Raw genomic sequence first — 23,477 nt, 5'->3', positions numbered from 1 at the left:
TTTTCCAGAATTCACATGCTCTTTGTCGCCGTGATGGCAACAATGTTGGCTGTTGTTGGCCCCCTTTAGAAACCTCGCAACATTTACTTCATGCGAAACCCGCCGTGGTTGCTCAGTGGCTATGGTGTTGGGCTGCTGAGCACGCGGTCACGGGATCAAATCCCGGCCACGGCGGCCGCATTTCGGTGGGGGCGAAATGCAAAAACACCCATGTACTTAGATTTATGTGCACGTTAAAGAACCCCAGGTGGTCGAAATTTCCGGAGTCCTCCACTACGGCATGCCTCATAATCAGAAAGTGGTTTTGGCGCCTACAACCCCATAATTTAGTTTTTTTTTTACTTCATGTGAAGCGATGATTTATCTGCAAAGAAAATTGTGAATGAAGGGACCACACCAATCTCCAGGCATTCAAATCGCCTGCGACAAATGGGCTCTGCTGCACCTAGGATCGCAGAGGTCACGCTGTGCTGGCTGCTAGTGTGCGCACGAGTTCGATGCTTTGCACATACCCTCGGAGATGCGCATAGTTTGAAATGAGATAAATTCATTGTTTACCACTTACGGCTTTCTTCATGTAGTCAGCAGTGTTCTTGTCATATCTTTAAGCTTGTGTGAATATTCAAAAGTTTCACATGGATAATCGAACATTATGTTGTTTGGTATTTGCTTCAGTTCAAATTTCAGTATTCAAAATTCTCAAAGTAATTGGAAGGAGTCATACATCAATAAAGAGAGGGCACCACACTGCAAATAGTTAAACCTCGATATGATGAAGTCGGTAAAACCTTAAATTTGCTTCGTTAAATCAAAATTTTGTTGGAAAAAACTCTACCTTTTATGCAAATATGTACAGTTGGCGATCTATTATTTTTTTTTTTACATGGGAAGGGGCCACAGAATTTTCTGAATTATCGCGCAGTAGAACAAAAGCAAATTTAAATGAGAAACAATTCATTTTGATAAATTTGGCAGTCGGCGACGAATGATACGGTTTCATGCCAGGTATGTCGAGCTTCTCGGCGGTACGAATTAAGCGAAGCCAGCCATGCTTTCGTGTGCACTCCACCTCCGCGCCTGCTAGTATCGCCTGCACTGGGACGACGCTATCCGGAAAAGCACCGGCAACAGGGAGCGAATGCTTCCTCTGCCTCTCGCTCCAATGGGTCACCGAAACTCAAGATTACGCAACCTCCAACACTATACGCGTGGTAAGACAGCTTACATGGTGCCGCGCTGTCTTGGCATGCCCACTCCTTGCACACGCGGCAGATTACCTCTAAAGCAGAGTGCGTGGCTGCGCATGCGCTCAGCCGCGCTTACAGCCATGCGCCGCCACGACCGAGATATGCACCAGAAATCACAACGCGTGCCAACTTGCCCCCTCCCCCTACCCCTCATAAGCGCTTAGTTGCGTTACTGCGAGTGAGCCCTCCTCCCCCTCTTTCTCCCTTTGCTCATGCGGGAAGGCGGCACTTGTAAAGCCACCATCTTTCTTGTCTCACCCTTGCACACTTTCACTCACACCCAAAGCACACAGTGTGCGGGGTGCGATAGGATCTTATCGCACTTGTGCTTTATATGGAACGTTATGTGATTCCACTTTGGCGGTTGTTCTTGTCACATCTGCATGCGATTTAAGATTGAAATTTAATCGTTTCACCATCTGCGTCCGTGGAACTTTGCATTTATTTTCTTGGCGTTCCTTTGCGGCGGCAGTGAAATTTCGTTATATTGAAATCACATACAAACACAATTCGTTATATTAAAGTTCTAAATACATGTTCTATGGGCAAGAGGTTATGAAAAGTTAAAATACTTCGTTATATCAAGAATTTCGTTATATTGAAGTTCGTTATATCGAAGTTCGTTATATCGAGGCTTAACTGTAGTGCTGCAAAGGCAGTGTGAAGAGGTAGTACCAGGGAGTTCTTCCTCAGAAAAATTCAATAAAATTGACGAAACTGTTTCCTTTCATGTAGTGCAATAATCCTTATTGCAATAGACTTCCGTTAATTCTAACTATAGTTAATGTGATTTTTCGGTTAATTTGATCCTAACCGAAGGTCTTGGCCAGTGCCCATACATTTCTATGGGAACAAACTTTCGTTATTTCGGACCAGAAATTAGCCTTCGCTGAATAATTCGAACTTGGCTGGTCATCACGCACGCGCCTGACCCAAATGGTGACTGTTGTGACGACTGCCGTGTTGACTCTAATAGCAGCCGTATCTGTATTGGTGGCATTTCGAGTACAGCGAACGTAGTGAACACACGTCACCTCCTGCCGAGGATGCCCATTTTCTAGGGATGCGAATACCAAATGGTAGATTTCGAGTCTAATGTTGAATCGAATGAAGAAAAGAATGAGGAATATTGAATTGAATATCAAACATCAGGAAATTTAACACTGTGTTTTTTGTGCAAAGGACACGGTGTTGCACATGCTCTACATTTTGTTTAATTCAACCTGCCAGATAATTAGATTAATTTTGTCGACCTCGTCCTGGTTGAATTAACAGAAGTCGACCGTATTATGGATGCTTGTATCCTCGTAACTGGGACATGTAGTATCATGGCAGTTGGTACCTCTTTTTTTTACAGTGGCAGTGCCAATCTTTTGTGCATTGGCATCATTTCCTCACCTATGAAGGCTCTGAATTTGGGAAAGTGGCACCCTAGATGACAGCTTCAAGCACTGATTGATCGCTTTAGCTTGATCTAGCACTCTTTTTAGTACTATATTTTTATAGAAGTACTGACACATAACTTTTCTGTCATTCTTTCCTCTCTTTAATAGGATGTCATTGTCTGATTAATTACACCATGAAGCCTTCTCCTCATATGCAACAAATAAATAAACGCACCACGTTTCCATGCAACCAATTCAATATGCATGACAAGTGCAGTGTGGCTTCACCCTTGAAGCAAGTCTCGTTTCATCAAAGGCATCTGAGGTTGGTGGTCACATGCTATATGACAAACCACCGACAGTCTAGTTAGTCATTCTGGAGCAGTGATTTGCAGACCGCACCATGACCATGTTGATAAAAGCCAAGCATGTTTGACACTAACTCTGTGGTGTAACGTTGATAGACAAATAAAGGTTAGAGCAGGGCTCTGCATTCGTAGAGGTGCGGCAGCAGAAGACAAGGCCTGTGCCGTGTTGAATGTGGAGACGTGCTGAGTGAATTGTCTTTGTGTTGCACATACCTTCAGAAACATGCAAAGCCTGATGTCAGCAAGGGTCTTCGTTTACCACACTTCGAGCAGTCATCTGTTCTTTTTGTCATATTTTGTGTGGTACACCTGTATTTTCCTTGCATATCTGTTTTGTATACTTTGTCATCGTTACCGTTTGCTTAATTCTTCTGCGATTTCCTTCTTGTAAAAGTAACCTTCCTACTGTATTGCCCTTTAGATGACTGTAGATATACGAATAAATAAATAAATAACTAAATGAGAAAAATATTGGCTGATGTTATGGTGTGTGTCCAGCTTTCGGTGACATGGTCACGGTGCAGCGTGATGACCAGTGCACCAGGCTGACCGGTGCAGTTTGCAGTAGGCAGCTTGCACCGTCATGAGAGCACGGCCTCCAGTTTCCGTCACGTAACAGGGTACCTGCTTCAAGGCCAAAGTTGCATCGCATATGACGTGCATTTCAAGCCGGTTGCTTTAACAAATGACACGATTAATGATTTGTTGTGCAATCGGAAAATGGGAAGCCTTATAGAGTTAGCAGCCACCCATTAAAACAAGAAAAACAAGACAAAATTTTTGCCACTTTGTCTTTCCTCTTCTGTGACTCACTCTTGATGTGTATGCATCATCCCTCAGGAGGCCCAACAGCATCACTCCAACCTGTCGGCCGAGCTGATGTCGGTGCGCAAGGAGAAGTTCACCTTCCAGGCCAGGCTGCAGGAGCTCAAGAATGTGCTGCGCTCGCGCATGGAGCAGTGCAAGGTCAGCGTGCGGATGCATGTTACCTGCGACTATTTTCTTTCCTCGTCCCGAAAGCAGGAGAAAAATTCTCTAGGTGGCACGGATCGGCCGCCAGCCGAGCTCGTACATTTGTTACACTCCCGCTGTCTTCACTGACCTTGTACCGTCTCACTGATGTCGCACACTCTTGTACCTAATAATGCTCCATTGCTGGTCATTGTGCAGCGAGCCACGACAAATTTGTAGCCTGTTGGTACACCTGGAAACTGAACTGTCAACCTCTGTTAGTTGTTAGGTAATGAATACCTGCCACAATGGCTCAGTGGCTGATTGTGTTCTGCTGCTGAGCTTGAAATTACGGGCTTGATTTCCAGCCGCAGCGGCTGTGTCATGATGGGGCAGAATGCAAAAAACGCTTCTACGCCTATACTGACGTGTGCAAGTGCCATGTATACTTGTTTGGCTATCAATGCGTGCCCCTGACCATGCTCAAGATAATTCGTGAATGCAAAACGTCCGTTAGGGATCCTTCATATGTGTGCCTGTGACCTATTTTTGGGTGGTGTCAGCCTTTGAAAGGGTACATGCCACCGGCCGTTAAATGCTGGGATAAACTTTCCGTTAAATGTAGTGATTTTTGAGACTCAAAACGGTGGTGCCTCAAAAAGGCCAGCCAGACCTTGACCATAACATGGTCATAGTCATAACGCGGCTAATAATGTGGTGAGAACACAGGAATATCTCTGCAACTATCGTGGGAAATTTAGTTCAATAAAAGCGATGATGGTAGAACGTCTATGGCCATCTACATTGTGAGGAGGGCTTGTCATAACCCAAAAAGTGACTGTCGCTCATAACAAGCTCAGGTCATCAAGATGCCCGAAGGGGTTAAATGTGGCATTGAATTCCTGCTTCAGCGGCTCTCTGAAATTTCTTTTAGCACAAACCTGAGTAAAACTTGAGTCCATGCTTGTCCAGTTGAGTAAATTTACCATTACAAAGTGCAGAAAGCGTCCTTAGAATCCGTGTCCTCAGTATCGTCATGTTTATTTTTTCTCAGGAGCTTCAGAGGCAGCTGACAGAACTGGCGGAGACCACTGAGTTTGCCCTGCCCAACGTCACACCAGACTATGATGATTCATACATCACGGAATTGCTCCAGCAGTGTTCTTCACAGCCGACCAGCAGGTGAGATGCACTGTGTTTCTACACAGTGCATTCTTGTTATTGTCTTGCTGAGCTCGATGTCACGGGTTTGATCCCAACCCTGGCGGCTGGATTTCGATAGGGACAAAATGCAAAAATCCTTGCGTGCCTAGGCGTAGGTACACATTAAAGAACTCCAGGTAGTTGAAATTATTCCAGAGTCCCCCACTACGGCCTGCCTCATAATCAGATGAGGGATATTGCACACAAAACGCCAGAATGTAATCTAAAATTGTCCTTGTCCCTGCAGCTATTACTGCATTTTCAAGACTGCAGTGTGTGAACTATACTGTGGACAGTTTACTTATGTGTAAGTATACTTCTTCAAGAACTCCAGGTGGTAGAAATTAACCCAGAGCTTCCTCCCCCCCCCCCCCCCCCCACAGTGTCTCTCACAGCACCGTTGTTGCTTTGGGACATTAAAACCCACAAATGGATTGAATCAACTGGATTCACACTTTATCAGATGCACATTGATTTAAATACAGTTGAATCTGCTTACAGTGATTCCGGACACAGTCAACGACTGATTTTTCGGATGCCCGATATTAAAGAAATGCTGGATGCATCGGAACGATGCCTTCACGGCATCAAGTACCCCATCGAGCCAATACAAAAGATGTCTGAAATTTCGGACGCTGATATCTTTTGCCATTCGAGACTTTTTTTGCTGTGACCGCAGGTTCGAAATTGCAATAATCGAACCAGTGCCCTCGCATGCCAATCGGCTAGCAGCTGTAGCCACCATGACAACTCTAGGCCTAGCTGCTTTGACATAGGCTACCAAGCTTTCTGCTGTTCAGTGTTGTGTTTTTCATTGAGAGAATTTGCCGCTGTCAGCAATAGTGACTCCGCCTTTGTCATTCTCACCGAAGGCTTCAAAACGAGGAAAGTATGTGGAGCGTCAAGCGTTGTAAAGCTGAAACTCGATTTAACGAAGTGATGACCACACTCGAATTATTTCGTTAAATCATGAAGTTTGTAAAATCGAAAAAGCAAATTTTTGGTCCTTCGAAATCTAAAATTGTAACGTAGCAACATGCAAAAGCTACTGCAGCATCGTATTTGCTGCTAATCCAGCCATCTGTTGCATAAACTATGAAATAACGAAAGCAACCACCGCCACCCCTACCGAGGCGGTGTTGAATTTGCAATTCTGTGCATGGGTGCGGTGTGCAGCCTCGTCAAAATAAAGCTAGGGCTGTGACTAGGGCATTTAGATGTTTTACCGCATTCGTTTTGGAGCGCACGCTCAAAGAAAAACCCGTCTGTGTCAAAATTAGAAAGAAATCACCACTTTTTTTTTACTCATTTGTTTCAGGAAAAGCTTCGTTAAATTGAGTTTGGTCAAGTTAGTTTCGTTAATTCGGGTTGACAACAACATTGAACCCTATGGGTACCTGCCGAGGAATGGAAATTTCTTTGCTGAATTGGGAACTTCGTAATATCGGGTTTCGCTAGATCGAGTTTTAACTGTACAATGCCAGTTTCTGAAAGTAATCTTTGCCGCAATATAGCGGTGTTACACGGTCAAGTATACACAATGTATGGCAGTGAAGCATACAACAAGCAGAAAGGGGCCTCTGTCATGGGACACAGTATGCAGTATTCAATTATACATGCGTGCACTCATCATGTTGTGTCGCAGCATGAGTACCGACATGCTTAAAAAGTATAACTGGTAGGATTTAAGAGCTACCTTGGATGTGTCTGTGGCAATTGGAGCCCTTGGAGGCCGTAAAAGGCATGCATTCAATTTTTTCAGACTGCTAGATTTTTTGCATGATTTTGCGGTCTCTAGGGAGACCAAAAAATTAGATGATAAAGATCTATCAGTTATTACGACAATCACATTTCAGTTTACAGTTTTCTGATCCTACGTATTGAACCTGTGGCCATATGTAATGCAGAATTTTATAGCGCCGTAATGTTACAACGAATGCTTCAAAACCAGTTGTAACATAGAGAAAGCGCACTGAAAAAATGTACTATAGAAATGGGCCGTCTGAGTCATGAAAGCACGGCTGAACTGGGCAGGCAGTAGTGTGCACCTTGCTCCAGTCCAGCCATGATGAAAAAATGATGTCCAATATGAGCGAGCTCTGCTTGCATATTTTGAAAGTCATGCAGTGCCTGCTTTAGCACTGCTATCGTTGTTTATATGCTACGGGGAATGAAACACCACTGCCATGCAAAAATGCCAAGGGTTGGCAGTTACTGTGCCATTATTGGGAAATCATTGCTGGCTGCTGACGGGTCGCGCTAATGTTCTATCTTTAGAACTTTGTACCTTTCAGCAGAAGCGAGCTAAAAAATGTACATTTACGGCTCTGACTGTGCTCATCATCATGTGGCTCATCGCCTCCGTAACATTGCACATTTGCACCTTGGCAGTATGCTGCAGTAGTTTCCACTTCCAGCCCAGTATAGATGGCTTCCGTTTCAAAATTTGCATCTAGGTGCGGGGAAATGTTGGGAACAAGAATGTTGTGCTGTAAACCGAACCAAAGTGGTGTTGTAGCGTAACTGCAGGCTCCACCTTCAGTGGCGTTAGTTTTGGCATGTCTTGAAGGATGAGTCCACGTAAAACGAACTACTGATACGATGACCACTTTTTGGCAGAACTGTCACCTTCTATATAAGTGGGTTCAACTGTGCTTGCCATATGGATTAACCACCAGTCTTTTAGACTTTTTATCTATTTGACTTGCAAACCGAATATTCACGATTGCCTGCAGGCCACTGGGGAGCCTTCAGGTGTGCCTCGACTCGCTCAAGCAGGACTTGAACACTCTTCACAGCCAGATCCGGCAGAATGTGGAACTTCCTAAGAAAGGTGTGTATGTACAGATGGAACTGCTGGGGTGAAAGTTCAGTGGAGAGGCCGAGGAAACTGGTAACATATGAATTTTTGCCACACGTACTTCTTGTGCTAGCGCTACTCGCTCTAGCGTGGGCATCTGCATAGCAAGCATAACGAAAGTTTGAGAATGGTACAGAACAACACACAGTGCACCAAGCAGTTGCTCTTTCAGTTGGGGCCCAAACACAGGCATGAAACAAATGAATAATCACATACTACCTGCCAACCCTCACAAATATTTCTTAAAGAGTTTACGAATTTGGGCCCTTTATACGATATTATTAATCTTGAGTCAAGTTTTACGAAAAGCAGATTCTGTTCATGAAGAAGTTCACAGGTGTTGAAAATAGGGTGGCACAAGGTTGCGAAAAACACTTACAAGGAAAAAATTGTGATAGTGCCTAAGCTATCCTGCAGTGGGAGCCAAGGACGCCATATGCTGCTACCAGCTTGAAGCAAGTTTACTCGGACATGTTCCAGAAGCAGATGAAATTGGCAACAGCAACGTTGCTGAATAAGGAAGGGACGTCGTCAGCTGGGAGCGCGTGGTCGATTCAACTTCGTCAGCCGCGCGAAGTCTGCACGCCCGAACGTTCGGAGCACGCCCCCGAACGCGCGCTCCGAACAATGATACCCGATCATTAACCAATTGTGATGCAGTAGATGCTCACTTGAAGCTTCACACAAAGTATTTATTTGGCTGAAAGTACTGCAGCGTGCTTCTTATTGGCAGCCTCATGCTTAAACGCGGAGTCTTCAACATTGTGAAGCGATCCATAAGTGATAGGCTGGTGCTCTATATTGCGCCGCAGTAGCGGTGTAAAAGGGCCAAAGCAGCTACAGCCTCAGTTTAAGTCGGGAGCGGGGCAACATCAGCGTTTGCGGGATCAGCCTCGGCAGCGTCTTTGTTTGGCCGCTACTTCTGCTGCGATCTCCACGTCCGTCAATCGAAGCATTTTGAAACACTGTCAGTAATGAAGTATTAAGTGGCGTCTCCCAAGACGTCTGTGAGTGAGCCCAGTGAACGATGGAACTGCCAGTTCTCGCGAGGTGCAGCAGGCACCAAGTGTGGCACCGATGAAGAGTCAGTGCAGCAAACCCAGGCGTGAATCTTCGCATGGCTGCCATTGGCTGTGTTAATGCAGACGCTCTTTCAATGCTAGCGCCAAGGTACCCTTCAGTTAGGCCCTAGCAGGAGGGCGGTACTTTGGCAAAATGGCGGCGCACACGATTGTTTACGTTGTCATGGCAGCAGGAATAGCAGCCGTGTGGTGCCTCCTCACCCTAGCGCTCTTTCTTTTCTGTTTTTCTTATGACGACCCGCTTTGCTCTCTATCCACCCTTCCATATGCCCCGCGAACCTTTACTTTTGCTTTCTTTTTGCCTGTCCGCGGCGCATAAATTTTTTTTATTGTGTACATGCGCTATGCCAGGCATTAGAATTGTTTGTGAACTAGCGCATGGTGCGCCATGGGTTCTTTTTTTGTTTGCATGCACACAGTCTTGTCCATACTTTGAGCATGCCAGCATGTGCCAGAACATATATAAATTCCACTTCCAAGACAACAGATCTTTGGCCTCGTTTTATTGACTTCATTTTCCGAAAACAAAGATTTTCGTATAAATTAGTATGATACACACTCGGAAAATTAACAAAAGTGAAAGAGGCATGACATGTACATGACTACTAAACAAGACAAAAGTTCAGAGACAGCGAAATAACAAAAAATAAATATAAAATAAAACTCAAGAAACTGCGAAGGCCGTTTCATGTACACACATATAAAAAAGGATTTTTATATAATGCCTTCAAACCAAAGTGTAGGAGAGCTTCTGATATGCGCACTGGGAGCTTCTGATATACTCACTGAGATATTGCACAAAACTGGACGACTCGTATGGCTTAGTCATGACAACTAAATAAAGGGAAAATTCACTGGTAATTGCAAAAACAATGACATGCAAAATACCTAAACAATAGAATAAAATGTTAAGATTGTTTTATTGACAGCCATACCAATAAAAAGAACAAGAACTTACTTATATACCTACAGAAAAGTATATGAAATGTGTGACATATTCATTACTACTGAACAAAATGAAGTAGACATGGCAGAACAAAAATAACATTGTACTAAAAACAGAAATACACATTATCACATTATTTTACACTTGGCCACAACTTGAGTAACGGTCGCAAGGGGAGCAAAAGGTAGTCAGCTTTTGCAGCAGCACATACAAAACATTTGCAGAAAACCCTATTCCTCAATCAAAGACCAGGTGAAATAAGCCAACAACACGACTTTTCTTTCACCACGGATGCAATGCTTAGCAGTAAAATTACGTCACCTAAGGCACTAAGTCATACCTTGTATACTAGACAATCCTTTGTGTAATAAACATGAACTGCAAAAAATCTGCATGTTGGACACTTGCAATGCTCATGCCTTCCAGAAAAAAAAAAAAAGCGCATCATGCCTACACATGAAGGTTGTTCATGTGGTTTTCCTATCGGTAAAATAATACCTAAGCACAAACAGTAATTTTTCAACTGTTAGTACGTTTGTAGAACGTCACACACAGAAAAAGCACGGAGGGCGGAATGGGGAAAGCCGGGCAAGTTACTCAAGTTGCAGAATTAGACTTGGCACGGAAAAACACAAGCCATAGACCAGGTGTCAATGAGGAGGAACAACTACTTGTCAGCTTTGTCTACCGGTAAGAGCCAAGTGTAGCAAAATCAAGGCGCAATGACGTTCGGAGACTCATGGAAGACACACATGCATAAGGTCGTGTTCGTGTACATGCACCTTCTGATGTCCATGGGTCTGCGCGCTCACCTGTTGTCTTTAAGCACCCGGAAGAACCTTGCAGGGCTTGTATTTGAGGCATTCGTGCACCACTGCACGGTGCACGAGCAGTGCGAGTCGTGAAATGGGTGGAACATCGTAGAGCACAAGCGCCCAACTATCGAAGACCACGAAACTGCCCACGCCTGTCAATGCACAGCAGCGCACGATTCCCGATAACAGCAGATAATGAAGCATGAAACTTCATGCAGCAGGCTAAGCTGGCACGCGCGGAGACAATCGAAGGTGAGGGAGTTGCAAGGGAGGGCAAGAGGAGAGGACTTGAGAAGAGGGTTGAAATGGCACGGCCTTCTGGATCGGTGCGCGCCGATCCAGAAGGCCGTGCAAGGGACGCGGATTTGCTTTCCTGCTGTCCTGATGGATGGCGCCAATCACTTCTGCCACCGAAGCGGCGGAGATTCTGAGGCCGGTGGCAAATGCAATGTGTCGTTGACATTGTCGAACTAGCCAAGCAGCCTCGTCTGTATTTCACTATGTTCAAATGGCGCCCTTGGCACGATCGATGTGTGCAGCTATAGTGCGCAGCAATCGGGAACGCCCATCGCCCCACCGCTATCTTCGAGGGTGTTGCGGGAAATCTCGCCACCTGTCAACAGAGCACACGTGGTCTGGGGTGGTGGTCTGGCGGAGTTGAATATATCGATTTTACGTCCGGCCCCGTTTAAAGCAAAAGAATAAAAATGCATGTGATTTTCCAGGTGATATAGAAAGCGTATGATATATGCAGTAACTCAGTATGTCCGTGTTTGATATATCGAGCTTTGAGTGTATTGCTTTTAAGTCGCTGCTGTTTCTAGTTTGCTACTGCTGCTTGTTCGCTGCATCTAAAGTAAATCATCGTAAAGGTGCATGAGTCCTTAAAAGGTGCGTGCTAAAAACAAAGTGAAAAAATATTTGTGCTGTCCATCCCCCTTTCTGCTTCATGTCCATGAATTTTTTTTTTTTCCTTTAAAGAATTTTAAGCTTCATGGTTTGGCAGGTATGTAATTGTCGCCTTTACGACTCTTCTTCCCTGGTGGCAGCTAGCACTGTGAGATTACTAGTGCGCTCATAAATTTAAAAAGCAATTATTTGCTTATGAAAACAAGAAAAGACATCGGTGTATCAGTTCCCCTATTGCTCCAAGGCAAGAATTTAGCTCTTCTAAGGAGGAGGCATGGTGTTCAAACAGGTGGCCTAATGTATTGCTTAACCTGGTTGCTGCAATACGAATTTTATCTGAGCGTTTTTTTTTCCTATGCCTTTCAAGCACTCGCATCGACATGAACACAATGCCAACATCGTCTTTCAGAACTTGTGACCTGAAGACTGCTGCAACCGCCTGGAGCGCACATCATGGTCTTCCATCGCAGTGACTGATGCCAAAGATGAATGCCTTTCAAGGAGGAGGAGTGTGCTTGAAGAACCAGGGATATAAAACTTTCTAGTGTGTCGTGACCGTATAATCATTGTGGTGTTGGGTATCTTTTCAGTAAGCTGCCTCCTTTATGTAGTACATTCTTTTGTTACGTGCATTTATGTATGTCCCCTTTTTTTGTTACATATTATACTGTCAAAGTATTGTTAACATTCTCTTTCTTTTCCACTTTTCGAGGGCGGTTAATAGAAATGGAACAGGGTGAAATGAAACTAAAATGAAACTAGGCTTTTAGTGAGAAGGCTGTGTTGTTTGTCTGGTGTGTGGAGGATGCCGACTATGCTGAAGAATGATAAGTTTAAGTGAGTGAGTGTGTCATGTGTGTGTGTGTAGACCTGGGGCCATTTTCTGAGTCATTCAATATTTAATATCTATGCTATCATTTTTGCAGAGCGCTTTGACCGGTGGAGCGAATACTCGGTGAAGAGTATTCAAAGGATTTTTCTTGATATATCATATCATGTGCAATATGCCGAGTATATTCGTCAATATTTTGATTGGCCATCGGTTCTATTTTCCAGGATGTTGTTGTGGTCCTTTTGAAAACGGCCATTGGAAAGCAGTGATTAGTGGAGGCAAGTTTATCCTTGGCTGGGTGAATCTGTATATTCATGGTACACAAGAAACAGTCGACTGCCTGACCACTACAAGAAAAGAAATACAAGTCACTTCTGTTTGTTAGCTGTTTTAATCAGTTTGTTAACACATTCTGTTCATCAGATGACAACTGTATTGACAGACGTATTGGCAAATTTATTGGTAACTGGTGTAGGTGAGGAGGGCACCTACCAAAGATTGTTTCGTCAGGGCCAGTTTTAGATGACAGTCGACCCACCTTGGATTGCGAACGCTGATATCTCGGCAGGTTTTCTCTCTCAAAGCTGGCAGGCACGTTATTCACTCTTTTCACTTTATTGTTATTATGTTTTTTAATTGTTATCTTCCATTTCATTCTAGACATTCTGATTTCAAGTCCTGTAAATCTGGTGCCTCGTGTGTTTGTCTTGAATGAAGTGATAACTGCATGCTCGGGAGTTAAAACTATGAACCAGTGCTGCAAGTTTATGCATGTCTCGTGCTGCACATTAATGAGTGGTTCCTGCCTGCAATGTTCGTGCCTCTCGTGCACGTACGGGAACTTGCATTTTTGTTCTAACAAATCTGAAGCAAGAGCTACTGCTCTTACTGCTCCTTCGTTTTCCAACATAAGACACATGTAGTTTTCACTTGCCCAGTTCATCTAGAAAAAGAAACCAAAATGAAAACTGTCCTTTTGTGTGCATTGTGCCATCAGAACAGCGAGTTGCTATAAAGCGTGGACTGGTTTTTGCTGCGTCTCATCAACTCAGGTTCTGGGAAACCCAGGCAAACGCATTTGGTTGAATAATACATTCAAAAACAAAAAAGTCTTGTCACAATATTTCACCAAGAACAGTCGGCAAACACAATATCATCTTTTAGTGTTCCTGTTTGGCAGCAGCTAAAGGTATGGAATGGAGATTAAAAAAGCTTTAAAATTGTTAGAATAAGAATGCAAGTCGCTGTATGTGTAAGCAACATGCTGTAATAGTTGACTGAGTGCAGCTGTTGGTGGGTGGGGGCTTTTGTACCTGGCTTGTGTGATGTGCTTTTCTATCTTCAGCCATAAGTTTAGACAAGCCTAAACAATGTCTTTATTCAGCACAGTTATTCGAGAAAGGTGTAATTGTATTGTGATTTCCAGTGCTGTATTGCTGAAACAGAATCATCTCCGAGTGATTATAGCTGGAGGCGACATTGAGGTGTAAATGTCAAGAGTGCAAGTGCTGGCCACTAGGCTGCCTTGATGTTTCCAGTGTAGGACGGGAACCACTAAAGATGCCCTTGCAGTTGAACTGCGCTATAACGAATACAAATACAGTTGAACCTCAATATAATGAACTTCAATATGGTGAAAGTCTTTATACAATGAAGTATTGAACTCTTTATAACTTCTTGTCCAGAGGACACCATGTATTTAGAACCTCAGTATAACGAAATGCGTTTGTACACAACTTCAATATAACAAAATGTCACTGTCACCGTGAAGGGATAGCGAGACAATAAGTGGAAGCTTCCGTAACCGCAAATCGTCAAATGGCTGATTTACAAGCAGCTGCTTGCGAACACACCTCTCAAATCGTGCGACGTGCGATGGAGAGTGACTGCTGAAAAGAGCAGCGTTGAGTTTCTTATAAAGTCCAAGTGCGTTGAGATCCTATCACTCCACACGCTCTGTATACTTTGGGTGTGAGTCAAATCGTGCGAGGATGAGCCGAAAAAGATGGTGGCTTGATGAGTGCCGTATTCCCATGCGAGCGAGGGTAAAGAGGGAAGGGAGCTCGCTCATAGTAATGCGATCAAGCGTGTGCAAGGCAGAAAGGGGGGGGGGGGGTTGTGCGCATCTCATTTTCTAGTGTGGCCGTTGCTGTGCAGGGCTGTCAGTGCGGCTGAGCGCGTACCCAGCCCGTGCGTCCTGTTTTAGAGATAATCTGCCGTGTGTGCAGTGTGCACTGTCTTCCTACGGGTTTAGCACTGGAGGTTGCGTAATCTCGAGTTTTGGAGACGCGTTAAAGTGAGAGGCAAACTAACGTTTCGCTCCCCGCTGTTGACATTTTTCATGATAGCGTCGTCCCACTGTGGGTGACAATATCAGCTGCGGAGGCGGAGTGGATGCCAAAGCGTTGCTAGGTTCCCTTTGTACCGCCGATGTGGAGATTTTGTCGACACTGCATGAAAACCATATCTTTCACAAGCTGATTCAAATTCAACAAATGGAAATTTTTTCTGATTCAAGTTTGCCTTTGCCGATTGCCCAATAATTCACAAAGTCTTTCAGGCCTCTTTCATGTAAGAAAAATCCATTGGTGACTACTTATCTGCATAAGAGGTCAAATTCCTATATAGCGAAATTTTGATATAACGAAGCAAATTGGCAATTTTACTGGCTTCGGCATGTCGAGGTTTAACTGTATAGAGAAATAAATGTAAAATTTGGTTGGCCATGTTTTATTTTAGTGCGTATTCTACTGCTATAGCAAAAGAGAAAATGCATAATCTGAAGCGATATTGCTTACAGTGAAGCAAATGTTGAATACTTGGCAGGAGAAACTTGAAACGACACTTTCTTGACATGCACGTGGGTTCTTGCCAGCGGCTTGGATTGGCTGGTCCACCGCCAAGAAGCCAATTAAGTGTGATCACACTGATTGCACGTGGTTGCACATTAAAGACGGTGCAAATTGTGTTTATAATTTAGCATTGTACACATGCCAGATATTGGCACAGAAAGGCACTGATGGGTTGTCGAAATCACAAGACCCCTTGCTGGCGCATTGGAGGGATGATGTTTGCGTTTCTTTTGTATAGAGCTGACTGCGAGATTATTATTACTTTCTTGTTTTCTCTTTAGCCAATATAAGCATTTATGCCTATAACGATATTGCATATAATGAAGGTATTTTCATATCGGATGTGACTTAGTTATAACAAGATTTGACTGTAAATGAGAAACCACACACAATCATATTATGAACATTTTTGCGGGAGCATTGTTGTGGGAAGCAGTTGAGGGAAGTGTGCAATCTTACTTTGTTAGTGCAGTGTTGGATGAAGCCAGGATTGTATGCCTTAATAGTACCATAAATTTTATGCAGCGTAAAAGAAAAAGGCTTAAGTGGGAGCTTCTGTAAAGGCACAGGTGTGGATGCCTTTACTGCCTCGAAAATGCCATTGTGTACCTTATATTACTTATATTACATCGCAACAGTGTTTTAACATATTGTGAAAAGAAAGCAAGAAAGTTATCTGTGGCATTGTGAGTAATATTTATTGGTATGGTAAAGGAGGTTTATTAGATTCAGAGTTGACTATGAAGATATGTGCAATCATCTTTGTAGTATCGGTACAATGCAAAAATTAGTTTTTCTGTTGTGCCTACACTAACCTTATCCTTTCAACATGGTTAGCCTTTGCTGCAAGGAGTGTTTGGTCAGATCTATTTTCTCTGGTCACCTTTGTTATATATTTATGTATATATCTGCCTATCTTTCTTTACTTTTCATTTTGAGGTGAAAGAAGTCAAATTTCCTATGCTTACCACACTCCCATATGCTGAGAGGTTGTCTTCGTCTTGGTGTGTCGAGCTTGGAGTAGAATCCTTAGCATTAGTGACTGTATAAGAACCCTGTGAAGATTTTGCTGGCAAATCTGCCTGTGATCTCATAAGCAGTTCTACACTTTAAATATCAGAGTGTGCCAAACAATGAGTCAAGTAAAATTGAAGTGCCTTTGTTGAAACGTGTTGAAGCTGCACCAAGGTTCCCTGGTGGCAACCACTATTTGTGTTGTGATGCAGTTGTCCGCAGCTGCGTAATGCTGAAACTACTGGCAGATGTGGATTGTACAAAAGAAAGAATGCTGTAGTGTAAATTAGAGAAGTAGCGTGCACTCAAGGCAAAAAAAAAAAGAAAAGCAAACTATGAGGCACTTGCACTTAGCAATCTTAAAGGGACATTAAAGGCAAATGTGAATTTAGAAGGCCCCCCTCGCCACATTCGGGCGCTCCAAACAAACTTGGATCATGCATTAGCAGCTGTGTCTGCAAAATATTGCAGTAATCTCTGTCACTAAAATAGCTGAATGCTTTAATGAAAACCTGTGTGGCCTCATTGCTCAACAAAGCTTTTAGTGTCTTTTACTTGATTGGTTCGTTAAGCTGGAAGAAAGAGCAAAAATCTGCAGTCTGGCACATTGCGCCACAAGAAAAGTGGGTTGCTGCAAAGCATGGATTGGTTTCGTCGTCTCTCAGCAAATCAAATTCTGGACAGCCCAGGCAAACAGCAAGATGAGCAGAAAATTTAAATGAAAGCCCCCTGCAGCCTCATTCACAGAGTAGCTAGTCTTCTTGCTAGCAGAGTCTCATCTATTACTTCGTGGCTCCTGACTGCATGCTCAAAAACAGGCAGTGGCAACAGAAACAATGTGAGGGTGCCCATGAACTTCCTACCGGTGGCACAAAACTACCACACCAGTAATGCATCACGGAATAAGAAAGGAAGAGGGGGCAAAAAAAAAAAAAGGAGGTGGGGCTCCATTGGCTTCGCAACTTTGGTAGAACACAGGGGAAGTACATTAGTTTCAGACACTGGCCAAAGCAATGAGAGGAAGCCTCACTGCACCATTGTTTCACCGCACTTGATTTGTGTCTATGTCCGCTACCACCAAACCTTTTGAAAAATACTTGCTGTAGAAGGCACCGTTGTTAACGCTTCACAACTTGCAGTGCATAACCGAAATTTTTAACGTGGCCAGTGTCACGTCTCTCTGCACAAAATAAACGTGTTCCTAAAAGAGCACACCAGCATTTTAGATTGGTTCACCACTTGCCTTTCATGTCCCCAAAATGTTGTGCATGTCCCTTAGGCGACGTCATTGTGGTTGAACATTGTGTCTTGCTCTTCCTTGCTGTCTCTTAGTCTGTCAAATTGTAATGCAAATATTGCTGCTAGTGTGGCTGTTGACAGCTGAAGGCTTTGTTCATTTGTCTGTCTATCTTTAGCCAGAATGACCAGCGATTCTTGAACAGTTTACTTACTGCGACAAACCTAGCAATCATAGAAAGTTCCACATGTATAATACCAAAAGTAAATTTGGGACAGTTATTAGTCGTGTGTGCATCGACCTGTGATCTTTTGGAGTCTAGGAGGCATGCAACAATCATACTAGAACACATTGGCCTTGCAGTTGTATATGGGCCTTAGGCTTTCCGATCCTTACCACGTCGCATACCAACACAGTTAGATCACCTTGCAGTTAATGGAGCACTTAAACTGGATTGAAATTTTACAGTCTGCTTTAGCTCAGTAGCAGATAGCAGTAGTGAAGAAGGGTATTATGTATCACACACATGCACAATGGTGATGTATCATGCACATGCACAAATTGTCTTAAAGGAGCCCTGCAGCACATTTTGAACCTGGACAATGCAGTCATGAATGCCTGAAACATGTGTTATGCCCGCCCACAACCTCACTCAAATGGCTGTCTGCCCTTTTCTTCAAATTTTCGAAGCCATCGCCAGCTTTCTGATACACAGCAGCAAACATTGCTACTGGGTCAATGTTCTTAGACATCAAAACTAAGCTACACCCTTGGCAGAAGCAAAAGCAATCTCATCCTTGATGGTGCAGTGGCACCACCTGGTTGCAAAGAACATCAGTGTGCTGGTGCAGTCAAATTAAGGTATAGCAAACGCGCATTATTGCATATAATAAATTATTTGCGATCTTTTAAAATGTATATGCTTACAACAAAGGTATTTTCATGTGTGATGCTGCTTCGTTGAATCGAGGTTATATTGTACTGCAGCCTCTAAGATGGGCAGGACAACAGAGAGCCATGCCATGTGATCTTGAGGTCATGTTGATACTAAAACTCAGCACAATAATGGGCAGAGCATGGTGGGCAGTGTTCCATTTGTGCATGGCACCCAGCTTTTCTGTATTTGGTGTACTTTGACCTACGTTGTCTTGTCTTACTTTTTGAATAACTACAGTTAAACCTCGATATAATGAACTTCAACATAACGATATACTCGATATAATGAAATATTTAACTTTTGATAATCTCTTGTCCATAGAACATCATGTGGAACCTCAATATAACGAAGTGTGTTTGTGTACGATTTCAATAAGACGAAATTTCACTGCCGCCGCAAAGGAATCCCGAGACAGCAAATGGAAACTTCCGCGGACGCAGGTGGTTAAATGAGTGAATTACAAGCGGCTGCTTGCAAACGCACCTCTCAAATCGCGCGGCGCGCGTCAAGAGCGACCGCCGAAGTGGAGCCGCATCATGTTCGGCATAAAGCCTAAGTGCGATAATATCCAATCGCAGCCCCGCGCACTGTGTGCGTTAGGTGCGAGTCAAAGTGTGCGAGGGTGAGACAAGTGGTGGCTTCATAAGTACCGCGTTCACGCGCGAACAAAGGGAAAGAAGGGGAGCGAGCTCGCGGTAGCGGGACGGGGCGCGCGCGAAGGGGCGGGGTAAAGTTGGGTGCCCGTCTCGGCCGTGGCTGCGCATGGCTGTAAGCGCGACTGTGCGCTAGCGCAGCCGCGCACCCTGCTTTAGAGGTAATCTGCCGTTTGCGCAAAGAGCGGGCGTGCCGAGACGGCGTGGCACCACGTAAGGTCTCTTGCCGCGCGTTTAGTATTGGAGATTGCGTAATCTCGAATTTAGGTGACCCGTTCCAGCGAGGAGCATTCGCTCCCTTCTGCCGACGCTTTTCCCGATAGCATCGCCCCAGTGCAGGCGATGCTCTGTTGTCTGGGGGGCGGAGTGCACGCGGAAGCATCGCTGGCTTCGCTTAATTCGTACCGCCGAGAAGACATCGTCGACGCACGTGGCATGAAGCCGTATCATTCGTCGCCGACTCCCAAATTTATCAAAATGAATTGTTTTCTCATTCAGATTTGCTTTTTTTTTCGATTGCTTGATAATTCGGAAAATTCGGCGGCCCCTTCCCGTGTAAGAAAAATCGATCGGCGACCACTTATTTCCACGAAAGTTCGCATTTCAATAGAACGAAATTTCGATATAACGAAGCAAATTGCCGATTTTACCGACTTTGTTATATCGGGGTTTAACTGTATTACTACTACTGCTAGTACATTCGGCAAGCCTGCAGTATTTCATAAGTAAATAAATAAGTATGTAGAAACAACAGAAAAAAAAGCATTCATATAGAGATTACTACCAGGCACATACCACACCTTTCACAAAAGATGTTGCAGGGCCTCTTTAAATCTGAAGCACACTTGAAATGTGTAGGTAACATCAGTCCTCCAGTAGTATGTAGGTATCGGCAAGCTCAGTGCAGTGTTTACCTCACTTTTTCACTTGAAGGTGATTAATAATTGTTAAACTGGCAACATGTTTGATTTCAATTTTGCCAAATGCTGTCTAATAGACAAGTGCTAAGTGCTTAGCTAATGCTTGTGAAAAATGGAGCTTGTCATGTGCATAATCTTCACTTGTGTTCACTTAATTGGCAGACTGGCCAAGTTTCATTGAACTATGTGCGATTTATGCTGCCTCAGGAATGATATAGGAGTGCTATAGGTGTTCTGTGCTTATTGCAGACCATGTCAGTCAATAAGCTACTAATAAGAACTTACATTGGTGTTCCTTTTATGTAAACATATTTTGCCAGGAGTTCTTGACCCACCTTGAATTGCATTTGCACAGTGGACCATTTTGCAGAGTTAGGTACACTTCTAGTATGCAGTGCTTTGCAGCCACCAAAAACTCTCATCCCCAGACACACACAAATTTCATTAATATTGGTCCAGGGGTTATCTCAGAAAACCGACTTTGCGTTTTACATGTATTTGAATAGGCAGTGTCGAAGTTGGGCCCGAGCTAAAGCTTCCTCTTAAGCCACGTCCTAATTTTGGTGCTTTGACCTCTTAGCTCTCGCTGGCTGCCTTGTCAAACAGATGTGGCAGGGGACTTTCAGAAAGGTACAGTAGCTGTAGCGTCATAATAATGAACAGGGCATGACGGGACCTAATTACAAATTATCATCAGCCTAATTTATGTCCTTTCCAGGATGAAGGTCTCTCCCAGCAATCTCCAATTACCCTTTTCTCCCATCACCTGATTTCCCTTTCCCTTGGCACCTATTCTGTAGCTATAATAGATCGCCGGCTACCTTCTCTATGGATTACATAGCCTATACGGCTAATATAGGTGGAGAAAATTAAAGAAAAAACAATGTTGCACACTATACAGATGCTCTACGCTTCCTTTCCCCCGAGTTCTTCGCACTTCATAGGAATGTAATCTGTAGATGAGAGCTTTTGGTGCTTGTGGGGCTTCTCATGGCAGCCAACTTCAGTAACTGTGCGAAGATCTCCAGGCAACAAAGCAAGCCCACTCTGGTCTTTAGTAGTGGTCACTTAAGAACTCCTGTTAAATTCCTATATTGGGACACTGGTCCCATTGTAGGCCTAAGAAGGATGCAGTAATGTCCCATGGTCAAGAATCCTGCAGCAGAGGCTAGTGAGATGAAATTGTCTGAAAGTTCTTGGCAGACCTTAGAAAAGACAGTGTGTCACTGCCACTTTGCTTTACTAACACATCTCACTGGTGTGCCCGACTTTCTCCAGCTCATCTATCTTCTTTTAATCAGTAAGACCTTGCTGTGGTAAGGTGATACCGTGACACTTACCAGAAAAAGTTGCAGAAGGCTGCAAACATGGAATCTCAGTGCCTGTTTTTCAGTGGTGGCCGTTCTGCTGCTTGGCTGTTGTCCTGGCCTATCTTTATGTTTTGTTGCTATAGCAATAAGCCTGTGGGAACACTTTGAATTGAAGCTAGGTAAGGAAACAGCTGCTGCTGTTACTGGTGGGACCAAAGTTGTGTTCTAAAGTTCTTTTCACCACTTTCTTTTTTCGAGCTGGTTTTGAGCAGTTTATGTATGTGAGTGTGCCCTTCTAGTTCACTGTATAATAGTTGCACTGTTTAAACAACATACCTGTATTTTTGCTTTCATTAAAGTTACCCTTGGGTCCTACCATTACCTTGGAGCTGTACTTGGGGTTACCGTTATCACGATAATATCCTGCTTACAGTAATGAATGCACATCCCACTCTTACAATGACAACATTGGACTAAAACAAACACTTTTTCATTAGAATTCGTTTTCACTACTATTAGGTGCTTTAGCACTGTTTCATGTGTTGAAGGAAGATCTAGAAAACATCCATGTCGATACCTGAAGTAACTATGAACGTTGTGTGGGGTAACTAGTCTTATGACATGGCCTTCAAACAGGCATGTAGACAAATCAAGAGCTGAAGGAACCCCTAACAGCTACCACAGTAGTACTGCATTCAATGAAAGCAATGTAGCTATGGGCATACCCAAAAGCGCCTTCACTGATGAAATGATCATGCTGCTGAACTTTCTATTAAATGGCTGTAGAAGATTGCATTTTATTTTCTTTGTATGCTTTAAGGGCAGTCTCTCATGCTTTTCTACTTTAATTTCATTAGCAGGTCGAATAGCTTTGCCTAGAATTTTGGCTGTACTGGGGCCCGAACCAGTGTAATAACCATGTTCATTTGTTTTCATCAAAATAAGGTTTCACGCTTTCACAACCATGTACGTACATTCACTTTCAAACTTCTGAGAGGCTGTATTTATAACACTCATCCAGGTAAACACAGGTATGCATTTGCACAGATTTGATAGAAAAGCGACGCAACCTAGGTGTACCTTTGCAGTTTCAGTTACATACATTTACATTCAATGTACGATGATCAATGCAAGCACTGTTTGCTATGGGACAACACTGCAGCCTTGTGGGAATGTTGTGGCTTTTTGGTATAGGGTGTGTATGGGCCGGTGCTTTGGTGATAATGGTATTGCTCGCGCTTTGATACCCGTGCATTGTTTACGGAATCTCTGTCGAAAGCAGTTCTTGATATCCGTGTGCAATGCAGTGCCTTTGCGTTTTCAGCATGTGTCAGTGACAGTGCAACATTTCATCCTTGCTGCTAGTTATGTCAGAATTGTTTCATTGTTTTCTTTTTTTTAAGAATGAAATTGTGGAATGTGAACGTCTGGGCTAAAGCTGATGTCATGTGTGTTGTTAAAGTGTCACACAGTGGCAAACAGCCTCGCTGCGGGCGATTGCTTGTGAAATGTTGGATGGATCAGAGCGTAATGTTTTCAACTAACGCTGTTAGCGGCCTTGTAAGTACCACTATCTCTCGCTATATCGGAATCCTTACTCCTCTACTGTGGGCTCGCTTTTGCTTTGGTGGCCCTCTGCAGTGACCGTGCAAGTGTTGTATGTGTGCAATGTGCGACGTATAAAAGCAAGCACAAATGTTTTATTCTCTCATGTTTCGTCAATGTTTATTCTACTGGCCAGCACTCTTTGGGAGGTGTTGTAGAGTGAACAGTCATGTAGAGATAGTGTTCCTCATAATTAAGAAATGACGAGGGCAAGAACACAGTGTCCTCCTCAATTTGCGTCACCTGTTATCCTTTGACATGAGTTACCTACAAACTCAAACCAAGATTCTGCTTAGAAAATGAAAGCATTCTTTTGCATTTCACAAATGGTGTTTGGATCATATCACAGAA

General features: G+C 43.7%; 1 protein-coding gene across 2 annotated transcripts in view; it reads left to right on the top strand.

The window, feature by feature from the left end:
* LOC126524562 (uncharacterized) overlaps positions 1 to 23,232 on the top strand; it is a 76,301-nt gene extending 53,069 nt beyond the window's left edge. For both annotated transcript variants that reach the window (XM_055067378.2, XM_050172854.3), the window contains exons 14-17: positions 3,841 to 3,966; positions 5,006 to 5,133; positions 7,890 to 7,987; positions 12,176 to 23,232. In XM_055067378.2, coding sequence (XP_054923353.1) covers positions 3,841 to 3,966; positions 5,006 to 5,133; positions 7,890 to 7,987; positions 12,176 to 12,189 — 366 coding nt within the window. In that variant the 3' untranslated portion in view covers positions 12,190 to 23,232. The remainder of the gene's footprint in view (positions 1 to 3,840; positions 3,967 to 5,005; positions 5,134 to 7,889; positions 7,988 to 12,175) is intronic.
* The last annotated feature ends 245 nt before the right edge of the window (positions 23,233 to 23,477 follow it).

This window comes from Dermacentor andersoni, chromosome 3 (genome assembly GCF_023375885.2).
Source record: "Dermacentor andersoni chromosome 3, qqDerAnde1_hic_scaffold, whole genome shotgun sequence".
NCBI classification, from domain to species: Eukaryota; Metazoa; Arthropoda; class Arachnida; order Ixodida; family Ixodidae; genus Dermacentor; species Dermacentor andersoni.
The sequence above is the reverse complement of the archived record's forward strand: the minus strand, read 5'-3'. Positions and strand labels throughout refer to the sequence as shown.